Source organism: Hydractinia symbiolongicarpus, chromosome 10 (genome assembly GCF_029227915.1).
Source record: "Hydractinia symbiolongicarpus strain clone_291-10 chromosome 10, HSymV2.1, whole genome shotgun sequence".
Classification (NCBI taxonomy): Eukaryota; Metazoa; Cnidaria; class Hydrozoa; order Anthoathecata; family Hydractiniidae; genus Hydractinia; species Hydractinia symbiolongicarpus.
This window is the reverse complement of record NC_079884.1, coordinates 11,198,323-11,217,326: the sequence shown is the minus strand read 5'-3', so window position 1 is coordinate 11,217,326 and position 19,004 is coordinate 11,198,323. Positions and strand designations below refer to the sequence as shown.

The 19,004-nt window shown below is 33.5% G+C and overlaps 1 protein-coding gene and 1 long non-coding RNA gene across 2 annotated transcripts; both read right to left on the bottom strand.

The window, feature by feature from the left end:
• Positions 1–1,936: 1,936 nt before the first annotated feature.
• LOC130613147 (uncharacterized) lies at positions 1,937–4,098 on the bottom strand. The gene is made up of 4 exons (XR_008975607.1): positions 3,539–4,098; positions 3,175–3,222; positions 2,638–2,684; positions 1,937–2,320 (listed from the first exon to the last, which is right to left on the bottom strand). It is a non-coding gene; the product is annotated as an uncharacterized LOC130613147 (long non-coding RNA).
• A 1,583-nt stretch (positions 4,099–5,681) lies between these two features.
• Positions 5,682–14,865, bottom strand: LOC130612296 (uncharacterized). The gene is made up of 11 exons (XM_057433606.1): positions 13,366–14,865; positions 11,422–11,519; positions 10,114–10,238; positions 9,617–9,669; positions 9,064–9,130; positions 8,478–8,570; positions 7,826–8,112; positions 7,284–7,372; positions 6,920–6,967; positions 6,383–6,429; positions 5,682–6,065 (listed from the first exon to the last, which is right to left on the bottom strand). The coding sequence occupies exons 1-11, from the start codon at positions 14,518–14,520 to the stop codon at positions 6,001–6,003; spliced, it is 2,127 nt and encodes a 708-aa protein (XP_057289589.1). The 5' UTR covers positions 14,521–14,865; the 3' UTR covers positions 5,682–6,000.
• Between the last annotated feature and the right edge of the window lie 4,139 nt (positions 14,866–19,004).

Genomic DNA, 19,004 nt, shown 5'->3' with positions numbered 1-19,004 from the left:
TTGTTTAACTAACTAGTAAATAAAGGTGTTTCCACCAAACTTTTTAAAAGTTAATGTAGGCAGAATTAACTGAATTAATGAATTTCGCAAATTTTGGGGTTTGTGGGTTTGTGGTCTTTCTTCTTCCTGTCAGTCGGTTCACCCAAGACGGACCCATCGAAAATTAAAAGTTCGAGGAATTTTCCGTTCAGGAAGGTCTCACAAATCAATTTTGAAAAATAAGTGTGTAACAAATATTATTGCGTATCTGAATAGTAAAATATGTCGTGTCTAACTTCGTAACAAAAATCCCAATTTGATAGACAGCTTTTTGTAAACTTTATTCGCGAGGTTGTTTGCGTATATCATACGTCTTGTTTGGAGTTAAAATATTTCTGCATCTTTTTATAATACAAATATGAGCATTTGGTTGAGCTTAGAGTTTCGTGAAATTTTGATAATTTGGGCTTGAAGTTTTTTATTTTTCGGTAATCTTATTTGATCCTGAGAAGTATTTATTGACACAAGGTTTTTTTATCTTTGTACAGTGGTTTTGATACAAACGCCATTTGGTACGTTTGTAGGCATTTTTTTCGGTTTTTTGTAACTTGAAGTTAAGTTGTAGATTTTCTTAGCCTTTATTGTCTTAAAATTTTGCCTTTCAAGCCATATATAACAATTTTTTATACTGGCTTTATGTCTTTTCTTAAAGAGACGAAAGATAAACACTTTCGCCGTTTTAAACTTACTGTGCACCAGCCACATTCCACGTTGCTGTATACTATAAGCAGCTAATCAACAACCCCTACTCCGTTGTACTTATGTTTCTGCCTCTTTATGGGAATGAGACCAGTCATCTTACTGTGAAGATCAAAAAGTTGAGCACGCTTTTTCTTATAAAAGAAAATGCTTTATAAGAATATCAGGATGTTTTAAACAATTGACATTAACCTTGGGATGTAGAGATATAAGAATAATGACCAGCCTGGTTGAAATTTTGATATTCGTATATAAAAAAAACGTGTAATAGACTGCTGTTTATTTTCAATTTTTTTTCTAAGACAAAATAGGTATTATCGGCGGCTTTTTCGGTCCATGAACAAAAGCTTAACAAGAAGTCGCCAAATGCAACAAGACTTTTGCGTGCTGGCATACGAGCCAAAACATATGGGAAAAAACTTTTGCCGTTTCTACCACAAAAGGCGGAAAAAAGCCGCCATCTTGACCAGCAGATACCTAGGGGAAGAAATTATTGCAAAATTACAACCTCGTCCCCAGGACATCTTGTATCCGTTATGATCCCGAGACGGCGATACGAATTTTGTATCGCCGTCCCGGGGTCAGAAAAGATACAAGATGCCCTGGGGACGAGGTTGGCGAAATTGAAGATTGCGAATTTGGCCAAAATTAGCAAACTTTACTTCCTCAATTCCTAGAAAAATTACGTTATTCGCTATCTTTTCTTTCGCAATTCCTAGAAAAATTACGAAATTCAAAATCTTTTCTTCCGCAATTCTAAGAAAAATAAAATGAAATTCGCCATCTAATTTTGTAGATTTCCAAGATGGAGCTATTTTTGTCGTTATTTTGCTATATAAAAATTTACAGCGAAATCCTCTCAACTGCTACATCAAAAAAATTCATAGATTATTGCTCCAATCCGCAATTTTAAATTCCGCAATTTCTTGACACAATATCATATTCGCAATTTTTAGTTCCGCCATTTATGATTTTTTCGATCATGAATTTTTAATAACGCGATTCTTTCTTGCGCAAACTTTTCTTTCCTTAAGGTACTAAAAATTTTGCATTTTATACCTAAGATACTAGATGGCTACTACGGGGCGACTTAAGATACTGACAACAAGTCTAGTAATGGTGGAGGACAAACTCAGCTTCTGTAAAAAGCTTCAAATAACCGATTTTACCACTAACGCGAACATCTAATGAATAGAACTTTTGCAACGCAACGCGAAACTACATTTTTCGATTCACTTATATTTATATACACATATAAATACTTCTGCTATAATTTCAATATATACATACATAGTTTGTATAAATTAAGATAGAATATCTACAATTTAATATTTAAAATAACAAATGCGAATAAAAAATAGGGGACACAACAAAAACACAAACTAGAAGAAATGAAGTTACCTCTCTGAAGAAGTTATCTTCGCACTTAAAAAGAGGAGAACCGTTCTAATTTTCTCATAAAAATGGTTTTTCGGGTTATTTATGTTGAACTTGAGAGCTGTACAAATGTTAACGAGTTACAGTATAGTACAAACATGGCTGTTTCCTTGCGAACCTGACGGTGCATTTCTTCTCAGATTAGCTACAAGAAAAATGGTGGACACATAATAACCTCTGAAGAAGAAATTCTCACATAAAGAAAAATGACCATCTCCAATCGAGGTGTCAATTCCTTTAGGTTTTTAGGAAGAACTTCAACACGATCCCCGAGATTATAAAAACATCTTCAATTTAATACGAATGCATTTTTCCTAATACTAAAATTTTCCTCATGAAAAAGGAGTAGCAAAACGCAAATGAAGAGTCAAGAAACGTTTTTTTACATTATTATATATTGAAATCACCTGTAATCAATTTTGAAGCATATAATCACTTATCACGCAACAAAAAATTACCCACCTTCAACGTAAACTTCTCTGTCAAAATGTCCTCCTCCAATTACAAACCTAAAAAAAAAATGAAAGCGAACACGTGATAAAAACATCCATATATGGAATTCAAGCAGAACATTTGATTTCCTGGTCTGGTCATTTGATTTTCTGATTTCCTTGACCAGGCATTGGAAATAAGTGAAGAACCGTTTTAGGACCCAAAAAAAGTTTAACAGAATATCCCTCATAAGAAAGCTGAATTTTACAAACGGTTACGGTTAAAAATGGCGGATAAAAATGGCGCATAAAAATGTCTAATAAAAAAGTTAGATCAAAATAGCGGATAAAAATAGCGGTTAAAACTGGCGGATAAAACTGGCGGATAAAAATGGCGGTTAAAAATGGCGGATAAAAATGGCGGTTAAAAATGGCGGATAAAAATAGCGGTTAAAACTGGCGGTTAAAACTGGCGGATAAAAATGGCGGTTAAAAATGGCGGATAAAAATAGCGGATAAAAATAGCGAATAAAATGGCGGATAAAAAATGTCAGATAAAGTTACTTACTTGGATTTGTATGGTTCAACAGTTGTTTCAAATATCGCATAAACGGGTCTAACAACAAGAAACGATTCATAATGAGACTAACAAATCATAAAGTGTACGTTAAACGTCATTCGACGTAAGGGAAGAAGACACCTTGACGTCTTAATATCGTTCTACCGTAAATACATCTAGCTATTGGAGTTGTCGTCTACATATTTCACAGAATGGGTATGTCCCAGTACTTATGATTGTGCGATACTTAATATTTGATTTCAACTTCTAGGGGCAGGGAGTTAAACTAAACGATTGATTATTCTGTAGTAGAACGTAAGTGACAAAGGAGTACAAACAGAAATTTGTGAAAAAGGTGGAGTGATCGACATACCTATGATCGGAATTTTTGATCGTGTTACAAGAATTATAACATAATGCTCGTGAGCTTGTATTAAAACGCAAATGTGTCCTACAAGAATGGAAATTTTTGCCTCTCTGAGCACCGACACGGGAGTCGTCGTGTGTTCGAATCTCATCTTGGTAACTATTTTTACTTTTTTTTTCTTTTTTAAAAAGATAAGACAAGTGTTCAAAACACTTGTTTAACTAACTAGTAAATAAAGGTGTTTCCACCAAACTTTTTAAAAGTTAATGTAGGCAGAATTAACTGAATTAATGAATTTCGCAAATTTTGGGGTTTGTGGGTTTGTGGTCTTTCTTCTTCCTGTCAGTCGGTTCACCCAAGACGGACCCATCGAAAATTAAAAGTTCGAGGAATTTTCCGTTCAGGAAGGTCTCACAAATCAATTTTGAAAAATAAGTGTGTAACAAATATTATTGCGTATCTGAATAGTAAAATATGTCGTGTCTAACTTCGTAACAAAAATCCCAATTTGATAGACAGCTTTTTGTAAACTTTATTCGCGAGGTTGTTTGCGTATATCATACGTCTTGTTTGGAGTTAAAATATTTCTGCATCTTTTTATAATACAAATATGAGCATTTGGTTGAGCTTAGAGTTTCGTGAAATTTTGATAATTTGGGCTTGAAGTTTTTTATTTTTCGGTAATCTTATTTGATCCTGAGAAGTATTTATTGACACAAGGTTTTTTTATCTTTGTACAGTGGTTTTGATACAAACGCCATTTGGTACGTTTGTAGGCATTTTTTTCGGTTTTTTGTAACTTGAAGTTAAGTTGTAGATTTTCTTAGCCTTTATTGTCTTAAAATTTTGCCTTTCAAGCCATATATAACAATTTTTTATACTGGCTTTATGTCTTTTCTTAAAGAGACGAAAGATAAACACTTTCGCCGTTTTAAACTTACTGTGCACCAGCCACATTCCACGTTGCTGTATACTATAAGCAGCTAATCAACAACCCCTACTCCGTTGTACTTATGTTTCTGCCTCTTTATGGGAATGAGACCAGTCATCTTACTGTGAAGATCAAAAAGTTGAGCACGCTTTTTCTTATAAAAGAAAATGCTTTATAAGAATATCAGGATGTTTTAAACAATTGACATTAACCTTGGGATGTAGAGATATAAGAATAATGACCAGCCTGGTTGAAATTTTGATATTCGTATATAAAAAAAACGTGTAATAGACTGCTGTTTATTTTCAATTTTTTTTCTAAGACAAAATAGGTATTATCGGCGGCTTTTTCGGTCCATGAACAAAAGCTTAACAAGAAGTCGCCAAATGCAACAAGACTTTTGCGTGCTGGCATACGAGCCAAAACATATGGGAAAAAACTTTTGCCGTTTCTACCACAAAAGGCGGAAAAAAGCCGCCATCTTGACCAGCAGATACCTAGGGGAAGAAATTATTGCAAAATTACAACCTCGTCCCCAGGACATCTTGTATCCGTTATGATCCCGAGACGGCGATACGAATTTTGTATCGCCGTCCCGGGGTCAGAAAAGATACAAGATGCCCTGGGGACGAGGTTGGCGAAATTGAAGATTGCGAATTTGGCCAAAATTAGCAAACTTTACTTCCTCAATTCCTAGAAAAATTACGTTATTCGCTATCTTTTCTTTCGCAATTCCTAGAAAAATTACGAAATTCAAAATCTTTTCTTCCGCAATTCTAAGAAAAATAAAATGAAATTCGCCATCTAATTTTGTAGATTTCCAAGATGGAGCTATTTTTGTCGTTATTTTGCTATATAAAAATTTACAGCGAAATCCTCTCAACTGCTACATCAAAAAAATTCATAGATTATTGCTCCAATCCGCAATTTTAAATTCCGCAATTTCTTGACACAATATCATATTCGCAATTTTTAGTTCCGCCATTTATGATTTTTTCGATCATGAATTTTTAATAACGCGATTCTTTCTTGCGCAAACTTTTCTTTCCTTAAGGTACTAAAAATTTTGCATTTTATACCTAAGATACTAGATGGCTACTACGGGGCGACTTAAGATACTGACAACAAGTCTAGTAATGGTGGAGGACAAACTCAGCTTCTGTAAAAAGCTTCAAATAACCGATTTTACCACTAACGCGAACATCTAATGAATAGAACTTTTGCAACGCAACGCGAAACTACATTTTTCGATTCACTTATATTTATATACACATATAAATACTTCTGCTATAATTTCAATATATACATACATAGTTTGTATAAATTAAGATAGAATATCTACAATTTAATATTTAAAATAACAAATGCGAATAAAAAATAGGGGACACAACAAAAACACAAACTAGAAGAAATGAAGTTACCTCTCTGAAGAAGTTATCTTCGCACTTAAAAAGAGGAGAACCGTTCTAATTTTCTCATAAAAATGGTTTTTCGGGTTATTTATGTTGAACTTGAGAGCTGTACAAATGTTAACGAGTTACAGTATAGTACAAACATGGCTGTTTCCTTGCGAACCTGACGGTGCATTTCTTCTCAGATTAGCTACAAGAAAAATGGTGGACACATAATAACCTCTGAAGAAGAAATTCTCACATAAAGAAAAATGACCATCTCCAATCGAGGTGTCAATTCCTTTAGGTTTTTAGGAAGAACTTCAACACGATCCCCGAGATTATAAAAACATCTTCAATTTAATACGAATGCATTTTTCCTAATACTAAAATTTTCCTCATGAAAAAGGAGTAGCAAAACGCAAATGAAGAGTCAAGAAACGTTTTTTTACATTATTATATATTGAAATCACCTGTAATCAATTTTGAAGCATATAATCACTTATCACGCAACAAAAAATTACCCACCTTCAACGTAAACTTCTCTGTCAAAATGTCCTCCTCCAATTACAAACCTAAAAAAAAAATGAAAGCGAACACGTGATAAAAACATCCATATATGGAATTCAAGCAGAACATTTGATTTCCTGGTCTGGTCATTTGATTTTCTGATTTCCTTGACCAGGCATTGGAAATAAGTGAAGAACCGTTTTAGGACCCAAAAAAAGTTTAACAGAATATCCCTCATAAGAAAGCTGAATTTTACAAACGGTTACGGTTAAAAATGGCGGATAAAAATGGCGCATAAAAATGTCTAATAAAAAAGTTAGATCAAAATAGCGGATAAAAATAGCGGTTAAAACTGGCGGATAAAACTGGCGGATAAAAATGGCGGTTAAAAATGGCGGATAAAAATGGCGGTTAAAAATGGCGGATAAAAATAGCGGTTAAAACTGGCGGTTAAAACTGGCGGATAAAAATGGCGGTTAAAAATGGCGGATAAAAATAGCGGATAAAAATAGCGAATAAAATGGCGGATAAAAAATGTCAGATAAAGTTACTTACTTGGATTTGTATGGTTCAACAGTTGTTTCAAATATCGCATAAACGGGTCTAACAACAAGAAACGATTCATAATGAGACTAACAAATCATAAAGTGTACGTTAAACGTCATTCGACGTAAGGGAAGAAGACACCTTGACGTCTTAATATCGTTCTACCGTAAATACATCTAGCTATTGGAGTTGTCGTCTACATATTTCACAGAATGGGTATGTCCCAGTACTTATGATTGTGCGATACTTAATATTTGATTTCAACTTCTAGGGGCAGGGAGTTAAACTAAACGATTGATTATTCTGTAGTAGAACGTAAGTGACAAAGGAGTACAAACAGAAATTTGTGAAAAAGGTGGAGTGATCGACATACCTATGATCGGAATTTTTGATCGTGTTACAAGAATTATAACATAATGGTTGCAAATGGTGTTGAGGCACGGATTTATGCATCACTCGATCCTGGAAAAAAATATAAAAATTATGTTCACCCAAAATCAACAACACTTTTAAAATATAAACTCGATAAAATATTTCCTCTAGTGGGTTTGACTTGGCACGTCTTATGACAATACATCTTGTTACAATAGAAACATCAACTTCACAGTCTAGTGACAACGTCAACAAATTTTGACAAATGTAAACCACGCGCCAACGAGTAGCACATGCATACCTGCATGCGATAGACAGAACGGTAAGATTATAAATTTATAGACGTAGAAAGATTGATTGATGTTACACTCAAAGGAACTTCGTGAATATTCAAAACACCGTCAAATTAAATGTTTGCGAGTAAAATAAATTCTTATGACTGCTTTTTAAATAAGAACTGAAATCATTTTATGCAAGTCTAAAAAATTGCATTACATCCCCCTACCCCCTCTCCCATAGTAAACCTTGCATTTATTAACTTACAGTCCAAGATGGTACACGTTGCTTTGAAGATGTATCGTATATATCTGTATTAACGTCGAATTTATAAGTCGGCATGAAATAAATAGGAGCTTCGACGAATCCTTGAAATATTTTTCCACGTGAAAACACATCATTCAGCTGATCATGCTGCAACAGTTCTTTGATGACAACGTCCTTGCTTTTGCGATGTTTGTGAATGAGTTTGTCAACAACCTCACGTGGTTTCTTGACACGGAAATTAAAATCGCCAAACCAAAATACACGATCGAACCGAGTTGTCACATCTCCTGTGGTTTAGTAAAAAAATGATTACGTAATGCACCCGCGGTTGTATAAGAGCACCCGCAGTTGGATAACAGCTCCCTCTGTTGCATCAGAAGTTTGCGAGATAGTACAGATCGGCCACTCATTTTCAAAACGTAGATTCCAGGTTTTGTAGGAGTGTTGCAACTGTTTTTTACTTTTCTTCTCAACAACAACAACAATTTCAGTAAGAACAAAAATATTAAAAACGTATGCTTCTCATAACCTAAAGACTAAAAAAACCCGCGCCTAAACATGACTCAGAAAAAAAAAATTTCAGCAATTTCGAGAAAGATTCATTGATTAAATTATTATGCTTGAAATGATTTTAAAAACAACACCAACTCACTTTCTTCTCCTCTTGGATCAGTATATGGAAGTTGAATGTTTTGACATATACTTCTGTAATCATTGATCCTGTCACGAAGCTTCCCTTCATGTGCTAAGAAAATACAAAATGGCACTTTAAACGTCTGATAGGAAATTGTTTTTTTAATCCCTAATCTTCGCGAGTAAATTTTTACATTTAGTAAACCTACATTTATTGGGCATTTTACATTTTAGGAAATTGGTCCCAATTTTTTTGGTTTTGTTTTTGCAAATAAGGAAGGTAAAAGCTTTTTGGTCATGTGAGAAATTACTAGTTAATGCCGGGAGAAACATTGCCTAACAGGTTTAAAAAGAAAGACTTTTCAAAAAAAAAAAAAATAAATAGTGAATATCCATATTTTTACAGATGGCTTATCTTAGTAAAGTCAAAATACTTGAAGATATTTAAGCAGACGAACGTTTTCCAAGCAAAAAGTTCAAACTTTTTGTGTACTTAACATTTCGCGATTGAACTCTCAAACCATATATTCTTGAAATAACAAAAAAATGTTAGAAATAAAAACATACAATAGTTAGTCAAGTAGCAGAAACGAAAAATTACTTACACGTAAAATGAGATGTTATGAACAAGAAGGATGTACCAAATATACTGAAAGACATGGCAAGCGCACCCTGACAGAAAAGAAATATGTGCATAACATGAAAATAACTTGAGTGGTGTTTAACATAAGTGTAAAAAAATATTTTCAAACATTTTCCATAACATAAGTCGCTCCTTAAACATTAAAGTTACAATAAGGGCTACATTTTCCATTTCAAAATTTTAGGTATTTTCAAATTATTTAAGATTTAAGGAGGCGCAGATTGTTCTCGTGGAATATATTCTTCTTTCCTCTTCTAATAACAAACGAAATTTTAGTTAACAATCTTCCGTATTGAACCGCAAAGGTTTATTTAAAACTGAATGCTTTCTGCTAAACGCACCTTAGAATTTTTGTGAGGTAACCTTCCTGGGACTTAATTAAGTATTTACGACACCGCTTGTTCTTGAATGAAAAAAAATTCGTACACAGCATCTATCATTATTCGCACAACAAAAATTTACACATCTAAATCGTGCAAAATAATTTTCTTGATTTAACTCAACTTTTAGTCTACCTTGGTTTTGATTTTGTGGCCCATCCGTGTTGCTGTTGTATCTTGTTCCACACCTGGAGTGGAGAAAAAAGATACGAGTTAAGAGCTGACAAATGTTTGTTTTTTTTGTGTAAATTTAAATTATACATATCAAGCTTTTCACTCAATACAAAACATTCTACTTCCTGACATTTTTTGACTTAAGTTTCTGACATTTTCCCATTGAAATAATGAATGTTAATTCTAAAATTCAAGCCTTTCTAATATTTTATAAATTGAAAAGTTCAGATTGACCACTTATAGGTATAAAATTCCTGACATTTTCCAGCCATTTTTATGGCATGTCAAAGAAATTACTGATATTTCTGACTTTTTCCAGATATTTTGATATTTATAAAAACTCCTGACAATTCCTGATTCTATGACTGACTGGTTCTACAAAGCATAAACTGTTCCTACAAGCAACAGGAGGAAAATTTAGCATTATTATTATAAAGGTCTGGGATTGTAGTACTTACTGGAACAAAACCAAACAAGTTCCCTCCGAACAAACACAGACAGCTGTAGAACGCCAAAATTACTGGACTGCATCAAGACATGTGATGGTCCAAATGTTTCTTGAAGTCTTACTTGCCATTCTCGTCTAAGAAAGAAATAAAAGTTTGAGCTGCGTATACAATATTCGTAGTAAATTTTGTACACACACAAAAAAAGTTTGTTAGGGTTGATCACATGAGGGGTGGCTTGCTTGGCTATAAATCTTGCTCCTAAAGATTAAAGATTAGGATTCCGTTTTCTCAGAAAAAGTAAAATGCAATCAAAGAGAAATGAGATTTCTTGTAAAAACTAAAAAGACAAATGAGCCGGCTCAGAAAAAGTGGGCTGGAGATTTTTTGATCGCTCCAGGCTGAGTTTTTCATTTTTTGTGCATAGTTAATTTGCAGTTAAAGCAGTTACTTTTTTTTTTTTTGAAAACAGTAAGGGATGCTTGAGGAAAATGTATGTAAACACTACAGACGAATAAGAAAATATTAAATTTGTAGATGGATGTAACATGGATATTTTGAAAAACTTTAAAATCACTAGCTGTGTAAATAAATAAAATTTTGTGTTGTTTTAAATTTTACTGTCATTTTTCTTGTTATATGTGGGGGATGTTGATGATGATTAATTGGTAGAAAATGTGTGAAATAGATTTTTTTCGTTGCATGTAAATTAATACGAGTAAAATTTAATAATAGGGAAACCCAGTCTATTATCAACTTAACAATAAAAAAAGAAATTTGTCCATTAAAGTATTTTGTTGGTTTGATTATATACACAATCTTTCAACACTAGAATTGCAGTCACTATTATGTGCATCTGTTTAAAAACCATATCCTATAATTTTAGTGGCTTTATTTTTTTGGTTTGTTAATTGGGTAAAGACTGTTTTAGGCCCTACCATATTATTTTATAATATCATTAAGACCCGAGAGAGTTGGCAGGGGGTAATAAGGACATACTTAGTGCAGAGGAATTCGAGTTTAGATCTAAAGCAGTCTAGATCAGATTGGAAGATGGCTATTATTATAATCCGTCAAACCCATGCCAGCATGGAAAACGAAATTTATGCTAAGAATGATGATGATCGTCATCATCATGTTAGACATCACTATATCATGACCATCTTTTCTTGTTCCTTACAAACTTCAAAAATGGCATTAAGGCTATATAATTTTCTAAAACATAACATTAATGCTGCACATAATAGGCACTAATTTAGCTTTGCATGATATAAAGATGTATATATACCTTTAAAAGCAAAAAAATAAAATCAGACTAACCTAAACGGTGTTCCCTCTTGAGTACCAATTACATATATATCTTGTAAGTATATGCTTTCCGGAGGAAGCAAGAAGTCATCAAGAGAATCAGGCAAAGACTAAAATGATAAAACGTTTGTGCTCAGTCTGCTAATATTTTATTTCAGAATCAGGATATCATCTTTATTTTTTGCAGGGAGACTCTAAACCCCTGTTATCAGTAGCAGAGCCTACAAAAAGTGCTAGAATATAGAGGCTCTTTTGAAAGATTTGCAATTTTTCTTGGTATGTTTTTGCTTATGCTTATATTTCAACATTATATTTTGAGGCTCTCAGTTCTTGCCTAGGATTTGATACCAAATGAACCAAAAACATGTCAAGATTAGGTGACAAATCTCTCAAAATAGCCTCTTCTTTTTAGCATTTTATGCATACTTCGCTAGTGGGAACAGAAGATGCAAAGTAAAACTTGATCACCACAACAGAAAATTTAAGATTGTATCCTAATTCTAAAATCTGGTATATATACCTGAGACATATAATGTTTCCATGAATCTTACATGCCTGCCAATTATGTTTATAAATAATTCTGTTCAGACTACATAATCTATATTATAATACCCGTATACGTCTGTCTGTCATGGAAAATGGTAGCTTAGCTGCGAGGGGCAAACCCGTGGATTTTCCACGGGCTATCGACTAGTACTGCATAATTTGGACTATTTTAGAAATCGCTTTGATAATTTTTTAGTTCTCAAAAGTTTAGATACTGATTATCATTTGACAGTATCACTTAATTTTTTGAAACTTATATGAAAATAACTTTCATTATTATAAATACAATATCAAAGTTAAATAATTGATTTTAAGCACTTGATGTTTATGATTGCTATTTATTTTTTTTATTGCTATCATGTTGATTTGTTTTTATGTCATACTAGAACTTGGTTTAACTGCATTTGAAAAAGCCAAAAATTGCAGATCAGAAATTAGCCGTTTGCATACAAAATATGTTTAAGCAGTATTCATAGGCTTTAAGTTAACTTTGCTGATATTTAGTGCTTTTATTATTGCTTCCTGGGTAAAAATATCACTGAATTAATGATAATAAAAAAATTTAATTTTTCGGAATCTAGAAATTTATATCGAATCTGCATGACAGCATGTCTGAAATCAGGACAATCCAAGTCAAAATATAGATCAGTTTTTCTTACATATATAAATAAATTGAAATTGAATGAAAAATAAAAAGTGTATATCTATATAATAATACGTCAGTTCCGTGTCTCTGTGACAGGCAAAGTGGATGTGTTCATTTTCCTTTGATGTTGCCGAAAAATGCATGTCTAATATGGTAAATATTCTGACCTTACAGCACAACGTCAATAACACTATTTTAACGTCAATATCCTATATTAAATTAATGAAGCCATTACAGTGCACCTAAAATTTTGAGGGCAAATAAGTTGGAAACAAGGTGGTGACGTTAATGATTTTTCACCGTGTGGGTAACTAGGGACCACCTAGAAGCAATTTGGGTAAGTTTCCCAAATCCGTTTAGGAATGGGCAGGTTAATGACGTCATCATAAAACCTTCAAATCCTAATATCTCTGCAACCGTTTGTCAAAAGTAAACCATCCTATACATTTTCTTGATCAGCGTTTTAAGATCTAACAATAAACGCAACAGATAAACAAATTTGTAAAAAAAATTTGGGGTTTTCACGGTCCGTTGCTGACTTCAGCAAAATCTCATTAATCGCTCATCAAGAGCACATGATTTACATTTTTATCAGCAGTTTAAGCTCTACACAATAGAGGCAAATAGAAAACAGGATTCCAATTTTTTGTTGTGGCTTGGTTGCTGACGTCATCAAAATTCAAATGACGCTTGGCTTTTTTTGCATTTTTATCCTGCCTAAGTGGATTTTTCCACGGGCTTTATCGACTAGTAAAATATAATACCTTTGTTCCTTTCATATTCCATGTACCAACAAATATTTTTAACTTTTTATCTGGAAGGTATTGGTTGATATCAGCAAGTCTATGGTCGTTTTTTCTACTTCTGACAGAGTTAGTAGTCAACTTCGGAACTAATGTTAAAAACGTTGCTATTTCTTTGAATGAACGATGTTTACTGTCTTTTCTATCCCAGTCATATTTTTCAGTCCTACCATCAATAGTTTCATATAAACCAGTACTAATATTGGATGAAGTACCCGGTATAGGAGGCAATGGTCGAAATTTATACCCAATTTGTGCTCCTGGTTCACTTTCAGCCTCTGACTCATTTTTCACAACATGGCTGACCTTTTTTAAATCAAATTTATCAATAGAACGAAGGTCTGGTAAAGATCCAGTTTTATACATTGTTAAATTAGATCCTTGATTGATATGTGTCCTTGAATTAGAGATTACTATTTTATTCAACATTTTTCCATTTTTTGACTTTTTATTTTCATTTTTAATAGGAATACTATACAATGGTTGAAACCAAGAATTTGTTAGCGTCTTGCCTAGTTCATCACCACCATCACTGCTTTGAGCACCAGTTAAACTACTAACAGAGAAATCGCTGTCTGATGATAGGTCATTTTCACTTGGACCACTAATATTTCCATACCGTTCATTAAGAAAGTCTTTATACAAATTTATCAATTCTTTATCATTTACTTTTTTGGACACATTTTTCGCACTATTATCTAAATTTTTTCCAATATCATTTGAAAGAGTTGAGATTGCCCTATGCGATCCATTCCGAGAAGCTCTTAATTTACCAGAACTTGATTGAGGTTTGGGTTTTGATGGTGGTCGAGGAACAAATAGTTGTTGTTTGTCATCCTCACGAGGTGTTTGTAGAAGCAATATTGAACCATCTGATGGTTGATTATCTTCTCTCATACCACCTTTCTTATTAGGAAAATTAGGAACAGTCTTTCTTACAAAAGAAGCTTCCATATGCTGTATATCACCCTCATCATCCTCGTTTTTATCACGGAAGTCATTTTCTGCATTATTATTTGAAAGTCTTTTCACACGAGGTAAAACAATATTTGCATCATAAAACGAGTAGTTCTTGTTAGCTGAAGAATCACTGATATTATCCATAATTAAAAGCATAACAATTTGGGTTAAATACTAATTGCTAAGCAAGTCTATTATCATCATTTTTATTATCGCAACATAACTATGACCGCCATCTTGAATTACATGGTTTTATCTTGGTCATTTCTCGCTTTTAAAAGAGTATTATAGAAATTTAGTTTGGGACATCGAGGCAGCAAACTTTAATTTTCGTGATGTTGTAGCATCAAGCGATTTTCCTCACGATATTTGCATTTTGTCATAGCAACTTAGAAACTTCATGTTCAGACGTGGGTGACTATATACCTTTCCTTGTGACCATGGTGGCTAACGTGGATTACTTCGCTGTGCGGACATGATTAAGAATACCAGGAGCAAATTTCAAACGCTGTTCACCTGACCTATATGTGCGCAAAAGCAAGCATTTTATCAACTGCAAGACTGACCATTTTGACGCTTTTATCCATATTTAAAAAATGACAATAAAATGCTGTTTTTAAACAGTTTTGTACACGTTTGTATAGAATAAAAAATGTTTTTATTTTTTAACTTTTGGTGAAAAGGACTAACTATATATATTTTCTTTAACCAGAGGTTCAGAATGTAGCTGTGTTAAACAACCGCCCCGATTTACTCATGATAACTGCTTTAATGATACATGGACACCTTAGTACGGTTACAGGTTAAGTTAATGAAAAATATTCTGTATTTACTAGTCTGTAACCATTTTATTGTATCTACCACATATGATCGTCATCAAAAGCTGATTTTGGCAAATTCACGGCATAACAAAGGTGACATAGAAAGGTGTTATAACCATCCTCGTTCCCAGGGACTTTCTCATATTAAAAAGCCATGTGGACGAGGGTGGTGTTACAACCGTAAAAGTAACAGTGCTTAATGTTAAGAATCGACATATTTAGAAAGTTAACTAGAGCTTGCTAGGTGGGGTAAATTTGTCCAAGCAGGTTCACTTACAGTCAGATTATAAACTTAGCTTTCTTCAAAGATATCAAAATTCAGTTTCTTTCGCACGAGTTTAGACGCAAAAGAATGTGTCAGAGCAAATCCTAAACTCAATTCAATCAATAAACATAAACCAATTTCTCAGAGCACACTTTGTATTAAAATCAACCAATGATCACATTTATTTAGGTAAGTAAGACCACGTGATCAAGTAAGAAAAGGACAATAGAAGTAATCAATTTACAAGCGCGGTCACTATTCTAACTGCAGGAAATTCGTTTGCGACACCCAGTGTAATCTTCACCCACCTTAACTATTCCGACTTTACCGGGTAATCGATAAAGAAAATTTATGCTTGGCCTTCTGGCTAACCTACTGTTTAAAATGGTAGAACCTAGCTGAGGTCATGAAAGTAATTTGGAAAAACGAATTTTTTTTTGCACTGTGCGTTATTAACCTGCCTATACGATTTATATAGCGATAAAAATGTACATTCTACCATTTTTAAAAATTACTATTTTTCCCGCCATATTTTATTTGCGTGAGCATCGTTGTGTCACATCAAGTAGAAGGTGGTGCTGGTAAAACCTCAATTACACAGTACGCATACTTAAAAGTTTATTAAGTTCGCGACACAAAGGCGATATTTGGGAAATGAGAACGTGTTAATTTATTTTCAAAAACTGACCAAATCCTTAAATAGCTGGCTTTGTTAATATCTGCAATGTTGGAATGTTAAAGGCTGTTTTCCACTTCAAGAAAATTTTCCGCAGAACAGAAAAGACGGGAACAGAAATGCTTCTGAACATGAGTACTTCAAATCACTTGAGTGGAATATTTTCCTTTCCGTTCCGTTACTTTCTGTATTCAAATATGCACGATAATATAAAGTGAAAATTGCTAGCAGAAAAATTTCTGTTCTGTTTTTGTCCGTTCTGTTATGCGGGAAATATTCTAGAAGTGGAAAACAGCCTTAAGAAATCTGTAAACTTTGTGTTAAGTAGCTCTTTATATTTGTCATGCTTGTTTTAATGGGAGGGAGGAATGAAAAAAATATTAGATACGAATGCGATTCCTTGGAAATCTTTTAGTTTATTGGCAATTCAACCTGATAATCTAGGCTGTTTTTTTCCTCTTCATAAAACTTTTAATTTGCATTTGGTTATCCTGGACATAATGTAGTTTCGGACGTAAAGGGGAGGATTTTAACAAGAGCTCTGTCGCGAGTGCGTGACGACTAGTAATTGTTTAGACAGTGAAAGCTGCTTAAGGCGTGATAACTAACTGTGACATCGAGTCAAGACAAGAAGTGCACACAGATTTCACTTTAGCGTAATGAGATATTTTTACGATGATCTCTAAAAACAACAAATTTTTGAGTGATATTGAGAGAGAAACAGTCGCCAAAACAATGCCTTGATATTTCCAAACCACACAACAAAAACAGGTTAGAAATATCAGCATAACAATTTGATATCTTTCAAAGTAGCATTTTCTAAATTCTTTAATATTGCAACCTCGGACCGAGGGTTTTCTTAGTTTATGCATCGAAAGGTTTACAACCTGATGTATAACATTCCTGTCCCCAGGTCTCTCGACTCCCAGTTTGTCATCACAGAGCGACTAATAGTTAATAACTTTCACCGCTGTCGGCTTAATCAAAAATGTAACATGCCCTGAGAGGTCAGATGCAAAGACATAAAAAGATCTGGGGACTAGGATGTCAAACTTCACATGGTATTTTCACTGGCATTTTGATAAAAATAACTGTTAGCTACCAACAGCTCTGAATTTTTATTAGTGTCTGTCATATCATATAAGTCTGTACTCTTGATTAAAAGTGACACGGCGAACAATAGATATTTCTATCGACTGTCAAACATATTTATTTAAAATACTCATTCATAAGAGGGATAAACAGTTGATTCGTCAACTACAGACGCACTTGGTATATAAATTCAACTGAAGCAACGCACCACAAGGCAAAAAGAAACAGAAACGTACAGACGCAATATGGATGTTATTTATTCGCTTGTTGTTTTACTAATAAATGTTTCTGCTTATATACACGTCCAGTCGAGTCCCTTGTCAAACTGCATTGTCACTGGATTGGATTTAGTTAAGGGAAAAAGAGATATAAAAAAGATTAAAGCCACATTTGATATAAAATCGGTAAGAAAAAAACTGTTGTTGTGTCAACTCATTTTCTGCATGATTTAAGATTGGTTCGCAATAAAGTCTGTCATTGGTGTGTAACTGTTGTAGAAATAGGGAAAACCTTACGATATATGCTCTTTGTTCTTCAATACGTGTAGTTGTAAAGTAACTGTATTAAGTGTTATGTGTAACATGCTCCATATTTTTTTTTGTTTTGTTTTTCTGTTTGACTCTTTATTTACATCAAGTTGTTTCATAACAGCTGCACTTCTATCACTATTAAAAATACTCTTTTATTTCAAGTTTTATTTCAGGTTTTCCAGGGTCAATCGCGCAGGCACGCTGTAGAAGGGAAATCTTTTTGTTACTGCTACGCAAGCAGCGATGTAGTGTAACCAGGGAATGTTAGCATTATTGTAAAACTTTCATACGCGGGTTGATTCTGTACAATTTCTTTGATAATCGGAGTTTTTTAAACATGGCGGAATAATAACCAAAACATAGGGCATACAGAAAACTGGGACACATGGACCTAAAGAAGGTCCACAAAAAGTGTACATGATGAAAACGCAGTGCAGGGTGTTATATCGGGCCTCTTTTGTACAACCATTGAAAGTATGGGAATATATTTCCTTATATACATTTATTATTTGTGTTTTTGCTTGCTTAAAAATTTTCTAGAAACTATGAACTACTTTTTTTCCTCCGTATATAGCAAAGTTAGTTGTGTGGGAATAAAATTTAGTTGTCTTCTTCATGTACGATATTTTATCTTTATTCCCTGTTTCAAATTTTATACAAAAACTTTATAGCATGCTTTAATTGAAAAATCCGACAAGGTTGCATTTTCGCAATTTTTAGTTAAAGAAAAAAGAAGAGGAGAGGAAACAGCGGTTTATGCAAGCGTCTGTTACCAGGAATCCTGAAAATATTGGCATTGTGGAAAAGAATGCGAACAATCTTTTATATTGTAACAATGAGTGGAGTGATAACAGTTCACAGTACATCATAATATTGCAGAGTGTGAACGTTACACTCAAGCGTCTAAACGTCGTCATATATTTTGATGACTATCGTGTCAAAAAGATGTTTTGTACAACGAAAAACTTTAACCGATCACATTTCTAAGGTTTTTAACATCACACAATCATTTCATTATTTGATTGTTTGATTACATGTCAAAACTACGGTGCCGAAGTCTTTTTGCCTTGTTTCCTGTGCACAGTTTGTACATATACGCGACCATATTATCTCTTGTCAATGTTAATATAAAGTATATGCTTGTGGTGGCGCTTTCACTTTGAAGTATATCCTTGCATGGACGATTTAATATTGACATACAGAAATCCAGGAACAGGAAATAAGCAATTGAACATAAAGAAAGTTTATTTAAGTGG

Excerpts from the sequence above, each read along its gene's own strand:
- LOC130612296 (XM_057433606.1), bottom strand. The coding sequence starts at position 14,520 with ATGCTTTTAATTATGGATAATATCAGTGATTCTTCAGCTAACAAGAAC. Across the intron at positions 10,239-11,421 it reads CAAGAGGGAACACCGTTTAG|ACGAGAATGGCAAGTAAGAC; the intron begins GTTAGTCTGATT and ends TTTCTTTCTTAG. Across the intron at positions 6,430-6,919 it reads GTTGAACCATACAAATCCAA|GTTTGTAATTGGAGGAGGAC; the intron begins GTAAGTAACTTT and ends TTTTTTTTTTAG.